This window comes from Pseudorasbora parva, chromosome 4 (assembly GCF_024679245.1).
Source record: "Pseudorasbora parva isolate DD20220531a chromosome 4, ASM2467924v1, whole genome shotgun sequence".
Taxonomy (NCBI): Eukaryota; Metazoa; Chordata; class Actinopteri; order Cypriniformes; family Gobionidae; genus Pseudorasbora; species Pseudorasbora parva.
The window spans coordinates 40,942,985-40,960,889 of record NC_090175.1 but is presented as its reverse complement, the minus strand read 5'-3'; the positions used below and the strand labels follow the sequence as shown (position 1 = coordinate 40,960,889).

General features: G+C 38.0%; 1 protein-coding gene and 1 long non-coding RNA gene across 2 annotated transcripts in view; one reads left to right on the top strand and one right to left on the bottom strand.

Annotated features, from left to right (window-relative positions):
- ndst3 (N-deacetylase/N-sulfotransferase (heparan glucosaminyl) 3) overlaps nt 1-13,768 on the bottom strand; it is a 105,113-nt gene extending 91,345 nt beyond the window's left edge. Inside the window, exons 1-2 of the mRNA XM_067441780.1 lie at nt 13,411-13,768; nt 9,864-11,119 (exon numbers count right to left, since the gene is read on the bottom strand). Coding sequence (XP_067297881.1) covers nt 9,864-10,847 — 984 coding nt within the window. The 5' untranslated portion in view covers nt 10,848-11,119; nt 13,411-13,768. The remainder of the gene's footprint in view (nt 1-9,863; nt 11,120-13,410) is intronic.
- On the top strand, nt 4,035-7,001 carry LOC137074068 (uncharacterized). Its single transcript, XR_010904888.1, has 3 exons — nt 4,035-5,147; nt 5,735-5,894; nt 6,061-7,001. It is a non-coding gene; the product is annotated as an uncharacterized lncRNA (long non-coding RNA).
- Nucleotides 13,769-17,905: the final 4,137 nt, after the last annotated feature.

Genomic DNA, 17,905 nt, shown 5'->3' with positions numbered 1-17,905 from the left:
TAACCTTTCTCAGAGAACATTAGATTCGGAAATTAAATGTGTATCCACGCTAGCTAATGGTACCATATGTTTATAGAGTCTGTTTGTTTGAAACCAAGTGACAGCTAACAAGGAAATGACCAATAAGGAGCAACCATAAATAAGGTGTCATCACTTCCTGTGTCCAACGGGTTCAAAATTTTAAAATAATTTGAAGCCAGTCAGTTTTTGATTTGTGATGTGCAAATGTTAGATACCTCATTTATAACCCACCTTATTAAATATTTATAGAAACTCCACAAAAATATGCATATACCTAATTAGTAATTACCAATAGTAGTAGTACCAAAAGTTTTTGATCAGATCTGGTATGGAAACTGCTTCCGATAAAATTATCAGAAAGATCACTGGAAGATGATCATAAAAGGTTTGTAGTACAGACCTTTTTTTTTTAACAAAGGGTTGCTTAAAACGAGGGCATGCAAGTCTGTAGATGATGGAATATAAATTTTGTTCTAAACCATGACACTGCTTTCAATAAAAGTAGAATTTAGTAGAAATTTTAAGCAAGTCTTTCCATTGAGCAACACTTCCTAGTCATAAGTGACGATCACGTTTCAAAAAGGACAAAAAAAAAAAACACCATAAAAGTAGTAATTTCGCACAATAGAACATTTAAGCAGAGGCCTCTATTGCTCCCCTGGGTGCCATCCGGTAATACACACGTCAGCCAGTAGGTGGTAGAAATTAACCATTTTACAGTGATTTGACAACCGGCATCAAAATTAGATATATCTACAATAACTGCAGAATCGCTAGCCTGACATCATCGCACTCAATTTTAGTCAGAATATGAGTCGGATACTGCTCCATTGGGCTGTTATTATGGGGCGTGTTTCAACCGAAGTAGGAGGGAAAATGCCTCTGCACTCAACTGGATAGACCGACAACCAATCAGAGCAACGGAGTAAGTGACGTATGTTGAGCACGCATACTATGCATGCTACGCATAATATCGCTACAGACATGCATGGCCTCTTATAGTCGGATAGTTGCCAATAGAATTCAACTGCACGCACACTGGAAGAAGATGAGTGTAAAAAGATTTTAAGGATACACAGTACTTACCAACACGATCATCATTTTTGAGAGAAATAGTAAAGGTGAATGCATATATGTACAAGTTCTTCATTTATGATTTTATTTAATTAATTTCTTTGGTGGCGTGAATGCTTACGTTAAATGGTTAGTTCACCCAAAAATGAAATGTATGTCATTAATGACTCGCCCTAATGTCGTTCCACACCCGTAAGACCTCCGTTCATCTTCAGAACATAGTTTATGATATTTTATATTAAGTCTGAGCGCGTATGCAAGTGTGGGCACACTATAATGTCCATGTCCAGGTAGGTAATAAAAACATCATCAAAGTAGTCCATATGTGACATCGGTTAGTTCATTAGAATCTCTTGAAGCATCGAAAATACATTTTGGTCCAAAAATAACAAAAACTACGACTTTATTCAGCATCGTCTTCTCTTCCCTGTTTGTTTTTTAATCCTCAAATAAAGATCTGAATGGTTGTGAATTGATTCATGATTCGGATCGCGTGTCAAACTGCCAAACTACTGAAATCACGTGACATTGGCAATCCGAATCATGAATCAATTTATAAAAACTGATTCATAACCATTTGAATCTTTATTTGAGGATTGAAAACAAACAGGGAAGAAAAGACAATGCTGAATAAAGTCGTAGTTTTTTTGATTTTTGGACCAAAATGTATTTTCAATACCTCAAGAGATTCTAATGAACTAACTGATGTCACATATGGACTACTTTGATGTTTTTATTCCCTTTCTGGACATGGACAGTATAGTGTGCATACAATTTCATACACTCTCAGACAAAATATAAAATATCTTAAACAGGTGGTTCTGTGGTTTTTTCTAGGCTTGGTTGTGTTTATGGGGCACAGTATAACATGTCTTAATATATATATATATATATATATATATATATATATATATATATATATATATATATATATATATATATATATATATATATATATATATATATATATATATTATACGCTGTATTTTTCTTATATTTTACCTTTATTCCACACCGCTGTCTCCACTGTCCTTTGAACGGCTTGTTTGCTTCCTGCTTCTATGAAGCCCCTCTGAAAAACGCAGTGGTCTTAGATTGGTTAGATGGCTAAATGTAGTTTCATGTATTTTTATTGGCTGAAGTGTCAAGCACAGGTTGCCGGAAACGCCACGCCCCTTACCATTACGGGCAGAAGTCACATCTGTGGTGACTAGCAAGGGTTTATGATGTCACCAACCCAGGAAGAAGCTTGTTGTAGTCCAAAACTGACTTTTTTGTCGGCAATAAACTGCCATAACTTTAAAAGACAATATCTCCGTTTGCATTGAACTTTCAGGGCTGTAACTTTGCAGATACTGTTTATGCTCAAGCAGCAACATTACACACTTACTAAAGTTAAAAAAAGTGAAATCGCATGCAACCACCCCTTTAAACTGTGTTCCGAAGATAGACAGAGGTCTTACGGGTGTGGAACGACATTAGGGTGAGCCATTAATGACATAAATTTCATTTTTGGGCGAACTAACCATTTAATGTTTATCATCTGCCCATCATTGTATTAAGCCCGTCCTGACAATTTTTTTGGTCTGAACTACTCCTGTTCAGGCATAGTTAGGCCCCGATCACACAGAACGCGTTTTTGCAGCGAGAGGCGCTTTTTTTGAATGGATTTCGGTTGGCAGAGAGCGTTATGCGCGCTGCTTATGCGCCCTGGGCGCCCCGCATTTAAACCGCTTGCTGCGCCTCGTGCTTTTGAAGGAGCACTCCGAGCGCATGAAATTGAAAAAAAGTCAACTCTGAGCGGGAAAGCGCGCAACGTCATCGCGCTTATTTTCTGTTGTCCAATCGAATGAATGAAGAGGCGGGCCTTCCGTTGTGTTGACCGTTACATTGATTTGACTGACAGTACAGGTGATTCGGGGGTTGCCTAGAAACATTAAAGCGCACTGCTCATTTTTGAATGAAAAAAACGCCGACCAAAAAAGGGAGTGCAGTGCGCCTCGCGTTTTCGAACCTGAAAAACGCGTTCGGTGTGATCGGGGCCAAAGGCTGCCTTCACATGCTCTCGGAATTATCGTTAATACGAGTTTCCTGGGTAAAGATTGCACATTTACACGCCCTCACATTTTGAAACTTGAATGCAATGAGCTCGTAATCATCAGATATCAAATTTCCGACAGCACCTGAAGGCAGCATAACTCCACAACTGATCAAGTCCAGACCGAACTTACCGACCTCAAATGTAGTAGGGCTAAGTTCGGCTGGCATCCAGGCTACATACTGCAGAACTACATGTCCCAGCTCCAGGCCAACACCGTCAGACCTAAAGCTAGAGTGACGCTGACGATCATGTAAACCACCCCAACCACTAACCTTACCCTTTAATATTTAATATAACTTTAAGCTCAACCTTCCGTAAAGAATGCAAACCCCACCCAACCACTAAACCCACACTTGGTTGCTTTCACACTGGCATTTTTGGTGTGCACCCGGGTTCAATTGACGTCAGAGTTCGGTTCGTTTGGATGATGTGAACGCGGTCTTCGGAGCTTGGGTGTGCACCCACAAACTGTACCCGAGTATGCTTAAAAAGGCGGTCTGGGGTTGGGTTCATGTGAACTCTGGTACGGTTCGTTGCTGATGTGAATGAAATCGTACTAAATCATCGAAGCAACGGTGCATTTTTTATTTATTTACATGGTGCACAGTAGATCAATGGCAACCATCCCAATTTTACTGTACATACTTAAATATTGGTTTGATTTCAGTAATCTGCAGTTACTTTTTTAGTTACATGACACACAGTAGATCAATGGCAACCATCACAATTTTACTGTACATCCTTAATTATTGGTTTGATTTCAGCAATCTGCAGATACTTTTTTAGTTACATGGAGCACAGCAGATAAATGGCAACCATCCCAATTTTACTGTACACTGTAAGCAATTGCTGTAAATTTACAGCCAATTTTCAACACTAAAATGCCGTTTTCTTGTTAAACAGTTTAATACTGTAGTTAGCAATGCATTGTGGGCTGCTTAATTTGGAGGAACAGGAAAGAGGCCTTAAACAGTATGCTAATGTTTTAAATTACAGTACACAACAGTATTTTTTTGGAAACTGAGTGTTGACTGTGGAGTTTGGAGTACGTTCAGAAGTTTGATACAACAAATCGAGGCTACTGCTTTTGGACAATTTTCTTTAATAAAACCTAGAAATAATTTGCCATTAACTCCTGGGGAGACTTCAGGAAACGTTATTTGGATAGGAGATTTTCCAGAAGAGGAAACACAGTTTAAAGAACGTGCTGCATATCATCGAGTGTTCTTCATCAACCTCTATCAGGTCTTGCATCTACAAAATAAACGGTAATTGAAATCTTTTTCATTTTGCAAATAATTTTTGATATCAAACTGATGCTCAGGAGCTTATCTTGCTTGGTATTTGAACATTTCATTTAACAGTGAGGCTCAGATTTGAATAGCCAAAACAATATTACTTTTGGGTGTTTTTTTGTTTAAATTTGGTAACATTTGCAGTAGAACTCCCCCAAAACCTGTAAAAAATTAAATTGCAACCCATAATTTTTTGATTGCCAAATCTATTTAGCAGTTTGACTGTAGTTACTTAGCCTACCTCATTCGCCTGTAGGTTGCTCTCAACTAGTGTTTACTAATTATTGACCTTTTATAATTTTTCTTCTTAAAAATCTTACCATGGTAAGAATAATGTATTTGTTCCCTACAGGTGTCTGCTACTTCAGCTGACATTGAGACAATTTAGTCTTCCTGCAAGTCCTAGTCTGATACTGCCTAGTATATTTCATTTAGATTCATTGATAGACACATTGTATATCATTTACACAAGGTAATATGTATGCTTTGACTTGAAGTTTCAGGTGCAACTGGGCAAGTCCGGTCATCTTTGAGGACCGTGTAATCTCTTAGGGCATCACACCAACATTTGCAATGGGGCTTGCTGCTGTATTTGCAACTACATTCAACCTTCAGTTTCAAGATGAGGGACCCTGAACTCTGGAATTCATTTAGAGGTAAAAATTCTTCATTACTTGTCATCATTATATGGATATATACAATTAAATTAATTTGTTTGTATTTTTTTCCGCATAAAATGGTATTAGTACTGTACATTTCAAGCCCGACACATGGTATTTTGCTTGACTATACAGGCTTTATATACTAAATTGTAATAATTAAAAATATATATGTATGTATATAATTTTTTTAACTAAATATCCAAATAAATGTAATTACTAAACTAAATTAACTATTATAAACTAAATTACTGATCTGCCCACATTGTCACTATATGATATTTGAAATGAGCTGATGACATCACTTTTTTTCTCCAGAGTGGCTGTACAGCCGAATCAAACTCTGTTGCATTATTTTCATGTTTAACACTGTGTAACTGCTTTGAAAAAATCTGCATTGTAAAAAGTGCTATAGAAATAAAGTTGACTCGACTTTAATATAATTTAATTTGATGTCACTTTTATATGTCATTCAAGTCCACTCTATTTGTGCAATGAAGAAAGACAAAAAACAAAACAATTCATTGCATTTAATTGAAAGCATGTTGTTGCAACACTCTGATCTTAGACTATTTTGATTTCAGGTGCTTTGTTGGTATAAATCCAGAGAAAGGGACGAAGGCCAAAAGGGGCAAGGTTGTCTCCAAGAAGAACGGTATGATCGTCCAGAAGAAGTCTTTTGAGACACGTCGCCATGCTACTGAAGAATCTCCTTGACTTTCAATGGAACTTTGATATAAATTGGTGAGCTCTTTAATCTCGCTCTCTTTGTTTTGACAGTCTGGCATTACCACATTAAACCACAAGAGAACTGGTATTATTAACTTTTGTAAGCATTAGCTTGGAGTGTATACTGTACGTTCGTGATTTTACAGTTTATTTATTATTATGATTGTCTGTTGTTTGACAGTGACAACACTGGAATAATACTGCAGAGAGGAACAGCGGCTACCAGAGTGATGGACATCTCTCCTGGACCCATATAAACTAAGATGTAAATACACAAGCTACCTCAAATGACTATTTTAAGCGGTAAAAATACAAGCCTACCTCACAGGACAATTTAAAGAGTAACCTGAAATGAAATAAACCCTAAAATGTTTTAATTGATGCATATTATTGATGCCTACTGTCAAAATGTTGTACTGTACTTTGTAGGTCTTCAAACTTATGTGTTAAATTAAACTAGATTTTATTTAACTAGGTTTTTCCCTTCATGTTTGGTAAGGGTTAGGGGCAGTCTCTGAGCAATTTAAGAATTTAAAGGGTTAGTTCACAAAAAAATGAAAATTAGCCCATGATTTCCTACCCTCGAGTCATCCTATGTGTATATGACATTATTCTTTCAGACGAATACAGTCAGAGTTATATTAATAAATGTCCTAGCTCTTCCAAGCTTTATAACGGCAGTGATTGTTGTTCTGTTTTTTTAAGTCCATAAAAGTGCACATATACATCATATAACTGCTCCACACGGCTCCGGCGGGTTAAAAAGGGCCTTCTGAAGTGAATTATTGCGTTTGTGTCAGAAAAATGTCCATATTTAAAATTTTATAAAGTAAATTATCCAGCTTCAGGCTAATCACCGTTCTTATTCAGCTTATGAAAAAAGTGTAGCGCCTCTCGCAGTTCAAAACGCTTGCGCTGCGTCTGATATTGCACACCAGTTACGCACGTCAGACGTAGTGTAAGCATTTTGAAATAAAAAGAAGAATCTAAAAGAAGAATGTCATATATACTGACTTGAAGGTTAGTAAATCATGGGCTGGGTGAACTAACTCTTCAAGTTTATTGCCATAGTCTAAAACAGATACTACTAGGCTCTTTTTGCTACTAGAAATCTCGTAGAAATGCCCAACAGGATTTTGGTGTATTTTATTTTTTTCCATTTTTTGTATTCATGCTAAAATTGACATTGCTCTTTGGAATAAAGGTATTTGATTTGGAAGTTATTGCTTATTTTCCATAATATTCACAATAATGCATATCTTAAGCAATTGCCTATAGCCCTGAGAATACTGAAGTTAATTGCAATTAATATTGATTGCAATGAAGACTGATATTTTAGGAAACTGCTACATTTATTGTGTTTCTAATACAGTAAAAAATAAAAAACTTTTATTTTTAAAAATGCAACATATTTCTGTGATTATTTGAAAATTATAATATATTTATATATTGAAAATATACTGTTTAGGTTGTTACTTTAATTCTCACAGTTTACTGTATTAGACTGTGAAATCATTTAACAGTGTGACTACAGACATATACAGCATTTCTGGTTTACAGACTACTACTGTAAAGTCATTTTACATATGAATACCGTAAAAATAACGGTATACTGCTGGCGTCTCTGCTGCCAGCTCTTTACTGTAAATTATAAAAATACAGAAATATACCGTTTTTTTAGTTTACAGACTACTACCGTAAAATCATTTTACATATGAATACCGTAAAAATAACGGTATACTGCTGGCGTCTCTGCTGCCAGCTCTTTACTGTTATTTTACAGGGAAATTTTTTACAGTGTACATACTTAAATATTGGGTTGATTTCAGCAATCTGCAGTCACTTTTTCTTAGTTACATGGCTCACAGTAGATCAATGGAAACCATCACAATTTTACTTAAATATTGGGTTGATTTCAGCAATCTGCAGTTACTTTTTTAGTTACATGGAGCACAGAAGATAAATGGCAACCATCCTAATTTTACTGTACATACTTAAAAATTGGGTTGATTTCAGCAATCTGCAGTCACTTTTTCTTAGTTACATGACGCACAGTAGATCAACGGAAACCATCACAATTTTACTTAAATATTGGGTTGATTTCAGCAATCTGCAGTTACTTTTTTAATTTACATGGTGCACAGTAGATCAATTTCACCCATCACAATTTTACTGTACATACTTAAATATTGGGCTGATATTAGCAATCTGCAGTTACTTCTTTAATTTACATGACACACAGTAGATCATTGGCAACCATCACAATTTTACTGTACATACTTAAATATTGAATTGATTTAAGCAATCTGCAGTTACTTTTTTAGTTACACAGCGCACAGTAGATGAATGGCAACCATCACAATTTTACCGTACATAATTAAATATTGGGTTGATTTCAGCAATCTGCAGTTACTTTTTTTTAGTTGTTGTTGACACCATTTAAGCGCTTTGTTAAGCATAAAAGTGAGTCAGAAAGTACCACCACTGAACTAAATTCACCAAACCATATTCATTAAATTATCTAATTTGTGTTCCAAAGAAGGAAGAAATCAGTAAACAAGAGGGTAAGTAAATGAGTCATTTCATTTCATAGACTGTTTCCCACAAAAGCCTATCAGATAGCTTCAGAAGACTTGTAATGTAGCACACAGGTTTTACACTACTTCTTTGTGTGTTCTGTGCTTTGACAGTTCATTATGAACTTTGGCAAGAGGAACAATCCTTCGAAAAATCTACATTGAGTTCCACAAAAAATTACAGCATATAGGCACTTTTATAAATGTTGAAGCCTAAATGCAGTCACCAGGAGTAAAAAGCTAAAGGTGGGCTGTAAACAAACTACACCACATTCCCACAAATTCAACATCACCACCACTGAGCTGAAAACTTTCAGCTTTTATCTAAAAACCTTTTCGATTTCGATTAGAAAAGTTTATAAGTGCATACTTGAGCATAATGAGGCTCTAAAAGCGGACTGATCTTACCTGTTCAGTGTGATGGCGTTTAAACTAATCAACAGCCTCTGCCTAGTCTCATTTAGCCACTTGTTAGCAACCGCCTTTTTCAAGACACGTAAAAGCTTAAAAAAAATCACGAGTGGGATAATACTGGTGTATTTATGCCATAGAATAAAACATGAAAGTGTCTTACGCTTGTGTCAAAATCCCACTCATTTACTTTGCCACGATGGAACTGGAAGTGCTAAAATGCGAAATCTTTACCGCATTTTCCCCTACAAAATGATGTCATACCTGCACCACTCTATGGTATACATTTCCAATTGTTGCTTAATGTCCGCATTAATTCATGTACACTCATGTGCATGCACTTGAAACTGAAAGCCATGTAAGTCATGAAGTCATCACACAATGGAGTGTGAGCAGCTCTTCAATCTGTTGAACAGCCTCAGAGAGGGGCCAAACGTGGGAACGAGATTATGAATGAGTATGTGAAAGAGAGAATGAACACCATTTTACTGCTCTTGTCCCTCTAAATAGCCTCTTTATACAGACTGAGGCCAACTCAAACACCCACTCCAATTCAGGGACACGCACACACAACATCTCCTTATTGTCCTCACAAAAACATTCACATTTAGTATATCAGACGTGAACACCTGCAACTAAAAATCAACCAAATAGACAAATTGATATTTAGTCTATTTTGTTGATATTTAGTCACAGGTGTTCATGCCTGATTTGCTAAATGGGAATGTTTTTTCACCATTTTCACAAAATGCTGCATCCAAAAGTCCCACACAGCTATTTCGAGCTTAGTTTCAAGTCTTAGTTCTGTACTTTGTGAATAATTGAAACAGGTTGGAAATAATCTTGTGGTAGATATGTTTGTAAAATGTAAAATGTCTGTCATGACACAATTTAAATGCCAAAGTATTTCTTAACATTTTTAAAAAATAAATTAATAAAATATTATATTTTAAATGTACTCAAATTAACACACATATATTCTTCAGCTTCCTCTTACCTTCACGTCATTCACATTCATTCTCGTCCCTTTCTTCCCCACAAAAATGTCATCTATGTCAACCAGGATGTAGCGTTCCAGAGATCGTGACAGCTTCCTGCCTGTGAGATAAGCGATGGCATCCACCAGTATGAGTCTATGTAACCAGTAGCTCAGCCCATGTCCAAACAGCACACGCTGCACCCCATCGTAGAGACCCAAGTCCTGCACGACGGTAGCATGGAGACCCTGGGGACCTGGGATCATCTGGGCCGCCCCACTCTCACTAGGCCGAGTTTTAGCTAATAGTACTGGTTCATACGTGGAGTGATTGAACTGGAACACAGTCCAGTCTTCTCCTGGTAAATGACCTCGATCCACTTCTGCCCGTGTGATGTAGAGCAGAGGTGACCGTGGGTTTACGCAACAGTCTCGAAGTGCAACATTTGTTCGCAATGTCAGAGGGAAACCCCTCAGCTGCAGTGCAGGCTGGGAGTTTTCACTTGCACGGTGAAATGCGATGACGCCAACGCTGTATTCGGCGCAGTATTTATCCAGCAGGTCGCGGTTCCATGCATCCATCCCGACATACTTGAGAAGGTTCTCGTAGATGACCAGTGCATAGCGTCCACGGCCTTTGTGCGTTAAAGGTGGGATATCACCCTTCCCTGGTGCAATTTCGGCATGGTAACGGAACTGGTTGGATTCTAGAATGGCGATGATGTCCTGTCCCAGCTGAGAATACTGACTCTCCACAAATACCAGCACCACCGGATCCTTACGTGACGGATCGATTGGTTTTGGTGTCCGAGGCTCTGACTGTCGGAAAGGGAGGGCCCGGAGATCAGCACAATCTGGACCTATGGCACGGTCCGCGAGATCCAGTTCTTGGGTGGAACCTGTGTAAAGGTAGTAGGCGGAGACTAAAACGCTGACCATACAGAAGGTGGCGAGGAGGATGACCAGCCTCCTCAGATTCCTCCGCAGCTTGGTGGCCAGATTCATGGCAAACGCCGCACATGTGTGGGAGTATGTGTGGGTGGGAGTCTCTGATTGATCACTGAGGCGGGCTAAAGCTGCAAATTGGCTTTTTTGGTAATCATGCTGCAGTCATGTGACCATCTCACAAAACTGGCAAATTTGCTTCCAAGACAGTCCGCTTTTGGTTGATAATGTGGCACAATTTTCAGCCTACCACACCAGCTGTTCCCGATATTGAATCCTTCACCCACTAGCAACCCTCCATGTCCTGAGATTTCTCCTGACCCCCGGCAAACCTAGAGAGAATACAGATGACAAACGACAAGCAAATATATGTTTTAGTACAACTTTAAGCATCTCTGAGGTGTGTGTCCCTCTCACAGAGGGGTTCATCAGGGGTGTGTATGGATGCTCTTGAGGGGCAATCCAGCCGTCAGCCTTCAGGTTGTTTTCAATCAACACTTCACCAGCTGTGGCCAACACTTCCCGCGAGGAGTGTGTGATTGGCTGTATATAAATAGGAAGTTGGAGGCTGAGCCTGTAAGAGCCTAAGGGTGGCTCTAAGGGAGAAATGTATCATTTGTCCAATAGGAATCGACAGTGTTACATATATACTGCATATACTTCAGGTAATCTACATGAGCACATTTTGTCTTCAAAAAGTTGCTCCTGCAGAAAAATGGATGGAGGCTAAAGTGTACACTTTCATTTTCCTCGTAGACACTATCACAGGGGACAAATGCAATAAGGGTGTTTTGTAAGAAAATAAATTATGAGATATATTCTCATAACTACAAATGCAGTACATTCAACAAGTGCACTTGTTCACTCTGTTTGTGTGTGTGTGTGTGTGTGTGTGTGTGTGTGTGTAGTGTTTGTGACATATGAGGACACAAATGTGTATAATGACATAGGTATGACATAGGTATTACAAGGAGAGGGTGAAATATGAGGACATTGGCCATGTCCCCACTTTTCAAAATGAGTTTTTTTTAGAAAGTAAAAATGCAGAATGTTTCCTGTGATGGGTAGGTTTAGGGGCAGGTGCAGTGTAAGGGTATAGAAAATACGGTTTGTACAGTATAAAAACAATTACGCATATGGATTGTCCCCATATGTCACAAAAACAAATTTGTGTGTGTGTGTGTGTGTGTGTGTGTGTGTGTGTGTGTGTGTGTGTGTGTGTGTGTGTGTGTGTGTGTGTGTGTGTGTGTGTGTGTGTGCGTGTGTGTGTGTGTGTGTGTGTGTGTGTGTGTGTGTGTGTGTGTGTGTGCGTGTGTGACTAGGGCATGTCATGGTTGGTGTGATATCGGAGCTTAATTAAAGGAACATGAATTACACAAGATTGAAATAACAGATTACAATTTTGCACTGGAACATCACAGGGGAATTCAAGAAAGTCAGGGGATGAATTTCATAAGGCTAAAAAAACTGATTACCAAAAGACTGTTCCTAATTCTGTATCATAACTCAAGCACCGGTTCACTTGGAGAGTGGATTAGATTGTGACATGCTATTGCATTTACAAGATAACATGCTTTTGTATAATTTACTGTTCTACCATGTCCACTGAAAACTTAACAATCAACAAGTGTAGTGTAGTCTGCGCGCTGCAAAATCCTGTGTGCAGAGACATTTGGCTAATGCTTGCTAATATTTTTACAATGAAACATACTAGTGTGGACATTTTAAGAGGTCCTCACAATAAAATGCTCATAAATCGGTCAAATATATATTTTAATCTAACGTCCAGAGTTTGTATGAGGGTTAGGTTGAGTAAATATCATCAATTTATGAAAAAAACACTGCATTTTTGAGATCACTATAGTGAAACCTATGTGTGCGCGCGTGTGCGTGTTTCCCCGCGAGGCGGCGCATTCTTTAAAAAGGGACATCGCCAGAGATTAGATATTTTGTCTACATTAACTTACTACTAAATATGAATACTTAATATGCCTACATGTCTTTTCTAAGCTCATGTTATGTTTAACAGACTAAATAGCCTACATTTTGGTTAAAATAACCAAATAAGTTAGCCTACTCCCCAAATTTTATCTTAAAAAATAACCAGAGGAAAAGACTAAAACAAAAAGAAAATGAAAGTCGACTTTTTAGAAACAAATAAACAAACATAATGTAGACTGCAATTACAAGTAGCTTAAATGTAGCCTACATGCAATGTTTCTACTATGACATTTAGAATGTTTAGACGGTGTCTGTAAGCTTGAAAATTATTTTAGAAAATGTTTTAAAATACTTTTAAATGAGCTCCAAGACGATGGAGACAAACATGCACGTGCATGTTTTGGTGCGCATCAACGCCGGTTCTTCAAACTAAACCGCGCTTTAAGATATGATTTATGAAAAGAAAAGACTGTTAAAGCCGTCACAAGCAACGCGAGCGAAATTAAACTCACAGCATCTCCGGTCGATAACGCGAATGTGACATTCCAGCACAGCATATCTCTAAATCTTACACACACAACAACAAAGACGTTCTGCACCCCAATCAGCACAAAGTTACAACACTGAACGTAACTTAAAATAAGCCGCACTTTCGCCATGTCCGGCCGACGAGCTTTCTTACCTTGAGCCGAACCTGAGGCACAGCTGAGCGGGAGGCTGTCACACCAAAACCGTCTCTCTCCGGAACACCAGCTCCTTACAGCTCTGAACCCGAGCGCCCAATCTCATCCACTGATTCAGAGGCAGCCATCTGGAATGATGCGGGGACCGGTTCGCTATTCTCTCCGCGCCCTCTTCCCCTTTCTCCCTTTCTCTTACTGCGACACGGATTAAAGGAGCGCGGGGGGGAGACAGGTCTGGAGACAGGAGGAGAGACAGGACTAGAGACAGGAAAAGCGCTCAAAAGACGAACTGAAGAGAATATCCCGAGAGGAGCGCTGAGACATAGGACTCCCCTCCACTGTCAGCAGTGACTGAATAGTGCCGCTGCCGCTCTCTGCGCTTTAACTCGACAACATTGGAGAGAGAGAGAGAGAGAGAGAGAGAGAGAGAGAGAGAGAGAGAGAGAGAGAGAGAGAGAGAGATGCTCAGAGTGATTAGCAATTTATATTATACTATGTAGCCTACTGTAGCCTAATGGTTTGGCAAGTATGAAGAATATGAAATGCTACTTTTTTATTATGGTATCTCTAATTATTTATTTTCTTTGTTTAATAATAATTATAACAACAGGCTAGGCCTGTTGTTAAATGAATAATGTACAAGCAGCTCCGCACAATTACTATACCCCATTACAACGGTACAGTAAAAACCTGCTAGCCGATTAATAGCCTACACTGTACAATTATTTTGTACTTTAAAAGACAATACATGCAATTTTATTTAAAAAAATATTGCAAAAGCACTATAAATATAACAAAAAATAAATAAAATATTGTTAAAATTGTTTTTGACAAGTAAAATGTATTGCCTATAATATGGGTAAATGTGCATTCTCAGTTTTTCCTTCATGAACAATCACATCTGTTTTGATTTTCCATTTAGAATCTCTTTTGTACTCACTTATGGACAATGGAGTGTTTATGCTGAATGAAACAATTCATGCTTAGTGTTCATTGTCATCTGTGTCAACCTGATTGTATTTTGTGTTTGTAACGTTTCAGAAAAGGTTAATTTTGATTAATTTTAAGCAACCATATTCTATTGCATTATTATTAGGTATATATTATTATCAATGCAGTAACAGGAATGTAATGTCTCAAATAAGTAAATTTTTTAACATTAATTTAATGACAAAAAAGCAACTAAACTGGCATCTTGTAACGCTTGTTGCAGCTGCTGGTTTTTAAATTAAATTGTAAATCGTGGGACACAAAAAAATATTTGTATATAAAATAAAAACTTCCCCAGTTAGATACTTCAACCATAACATCATACTTCTCAGATAAAATTTTAATGCCCACTCAGGTCTCATTGACTGTGAGTGGGATTTTCCGTTCTGCTTTTCGTAAATCAAAACGGTTTGAGGGTTTAACTCAAAATGAAACAGGACAGTGCTGACTACTGCAAAAATGCTAAAGGCAGTGTGGACAAAACTGTTCTGAAGAATTAACTAAAAGACTGATATGATTCTAAACAGGATGAAGGGAGGTGCAGTTTTGGTTGATGGTTAGGACATTTTAAAATGGACGATATAAGAAGAAGTGAAAACTTTTCATAAACAACATAGGAGCTCATGTTCAAACATTTAGAACACTGTTAGTGTGATTTGATTAGAACAAACTAACAGTCACTGCATGCAAAAATATACACACACGCTCAAAGTTAAACAGCTATTTAAGCAAGATGAGAGCTTCTGTTGGGTGGCCTGCAAGTCTGATGAGTTGATACAGACAGGAGCCAAAGAATCTCTCTCACACACACATACACAGTTCTTAGATACTCTGAAGAGGCAGCATTAGTGTATGCCTCATTTGGGCCAAATGTGATGGTCTGGCAAGCGTTCAGCTCTCCTTCCTCTTGCTCTCCCACCACTCCTCTCTCCATCCCTGTTTCCCTCCCTGTCTATTCCTCCCCTTTCTCCCCTCTCCCTCCTTCCTTTCTGGAGCTAATGGGGCTGAAAGCTTCCAGCAGTTCTCTGCTAAAACATGCGTTTAATTTGATTATTTACTACCTATTGTTTTCTGCCCAATAGAGTCCAAAGAAAGTAAAAGAAAAAGAAAAAAGGTGTAAGTTTGAGAGAGAAAGACATGAATATGTGTGAAAATTGTAAGTGAGAGAGAGTTTCATTGCTCTCTCTCTCTCTCTCTCTCTCTCTCTCTCTCTCTCTCTCTCTCTCTCTCTCTCTCTCTCTCTCTCTCTCTCTCTCTCTCTCTCTCTCTCTCTCTCTCTCTCTCTCTCTCTCTGTGTGTAAGTGGGTAATTGTGTGTGTGACGAGCATGTATTGTGTGTGTGTGACAGGGGAAGCCCAGCTTGTATTTGTTATTCTAATTGAGGCTCCTCAGTTGTCTATGGATTCATTGTGTTGCACTCAAGTCAACAATTTAGATTTAAACCCAATAGGACCAACACTTTGACTAATCAAAACCATCCCCACATAAAGAAAATTAAAGGAAATTATGAACTTCCAAACTCCTCCCTTGAACATAAACACATTTAATATACTTCCTACTAATATCTAAACTAAAAAAATGTAAATGTAATATTTCTTATACTTCTCAAGCTGAATAGTTTTTATAGTACAAATGTAGACCTTTCAATGTTGCATGTCATGTCATGTTGTCTCATAATACATTGCAGTATAAGAAACTTTACATACAAGCATCTGCACTGTAAATGAGTATGGAGATCTGTAATTGCTATTAGAAAGCTCTTTCTGCCTGATTTAACCCATTTATTAGGCAAAAGGTAATACTTAGTGATTAATGTTAGTATTTTTATCATTTTTTTTCCATTGTGCTAATTGAATGAGCCGAATACAAATGCAATAAACATGCATATGGTTAGCAGACAAATTAAATGGACAAAAACTTTTTTGAACACATTTTGTATTATATTTTATTTTATTTTTGCATTCAGTAGGTCAGTATTTTAAGCTGTCATGTGGTGTGATAAAATTATTTAAAATTGCATTCTATGTCAAGTTTCAAAAACTGCATTTTTCAGTGCAGTCAAAACCAAAGCAAATTTATAATTTGTAACTGCCAAAATGCATGTATTATGCACATAATTTTTATTATTAATAAAAGTGAGGAATATTAACCTGAACAGTCACACTAGTCCACAAAGATCATCATTATAATTAAAATTTGGTTAATACACAAAAAAGACCAGCATATGCATTTTAGTCCTCAAGCATGTGATAATGATGTGATGGTTTGTCCCACAAAACTCAGCAAAACAATTCGATCAAACAGAAGGGCTTTTTCCTTGGACGTGAAATGGGTGGGGGTGCTCATTAAGGTCCTCATTGGGCCCTATGCTGAGGTGGCCCACCAAAAAATGCCTTGCTTAAGAAGAAAACCAATGCGTAGATAATGAGGGAATTGTTACCAACAGAAGAGGACGCACAAAGGTAACTTCCAACACAGTCGTTTATTTTTGTATAAAAGCAGTGTACAAGCGATATCAACAGGTGAGTGATGCAGTACAGAGAATTGTAGAAAACTATAATCGTTCTTTTCTTTTGTAGGTGCTGGCTGGTAAAAAGATGAAGACTGGAAGACAGGATAATCCACAGGTAAGTAGACCTATATCAGAGAAGGAGCCAGGTTAGTTTACACAGGAAGTGTTCATTTAGACCAGCCAATGGTTTGCGGTGGAGTGAGAGCTGATAGAGGTGCGGTGATGAGCGTTGCAGGTGCAGATGGATGTGGATTGGGTGGAGCTGGAAGGTCTGGTGCTGAGATGACAGACTAGAGAGTATTATCTTCAATTAGGTTAATTAGTCTGAGCTCGCAGGCGAAATAGTTTTCATTTTTATTTGTTTTGTTTGTTCAAACTTGAGAAACTTCTTTCCAGTGGGGTAAGAAACATACACATTTACTAACAATATATATAATGTTTGTAAAAAAGTATTATTATTACATAAGTTACTTTTTCTGTCCTAATGACCTCTATTTGAAATGATGCAAATTAGCTGGTGGTTTACTTTTATGCATACCAACAATAATTTTAGTCTCATGTTATATATTGTACCTGAATAAAACTATACTTTATTGTAGCCTTCTTTTCCAATTTCAGTTTCACTGACACACACTCACTCACTCACTCACTCACTCACTCACTCACTCACTCACTCACTCACTCACTCACTCACTCACTCACTCACTCACTCACTCACTCACTCACTCTCTCACTCTCTCACTCACTCACTCACTCACTCACTCACTCACTCACTCACTCACTCACTCACTCACTCACTCACTCACTCTCTCACTCACTCACTCACTCACTCACTCACTCACTCACTCACTCACTCACTCACTCACTCTCTCACTCTCTCTCTCACTCACTCACTCACTCACTCACTCACTCACTCACTCACTCACTCACTCACTCACTCACTCACTCACTCACTCACTCACTCACTCACTCACTCACTCACTCACTCTCTC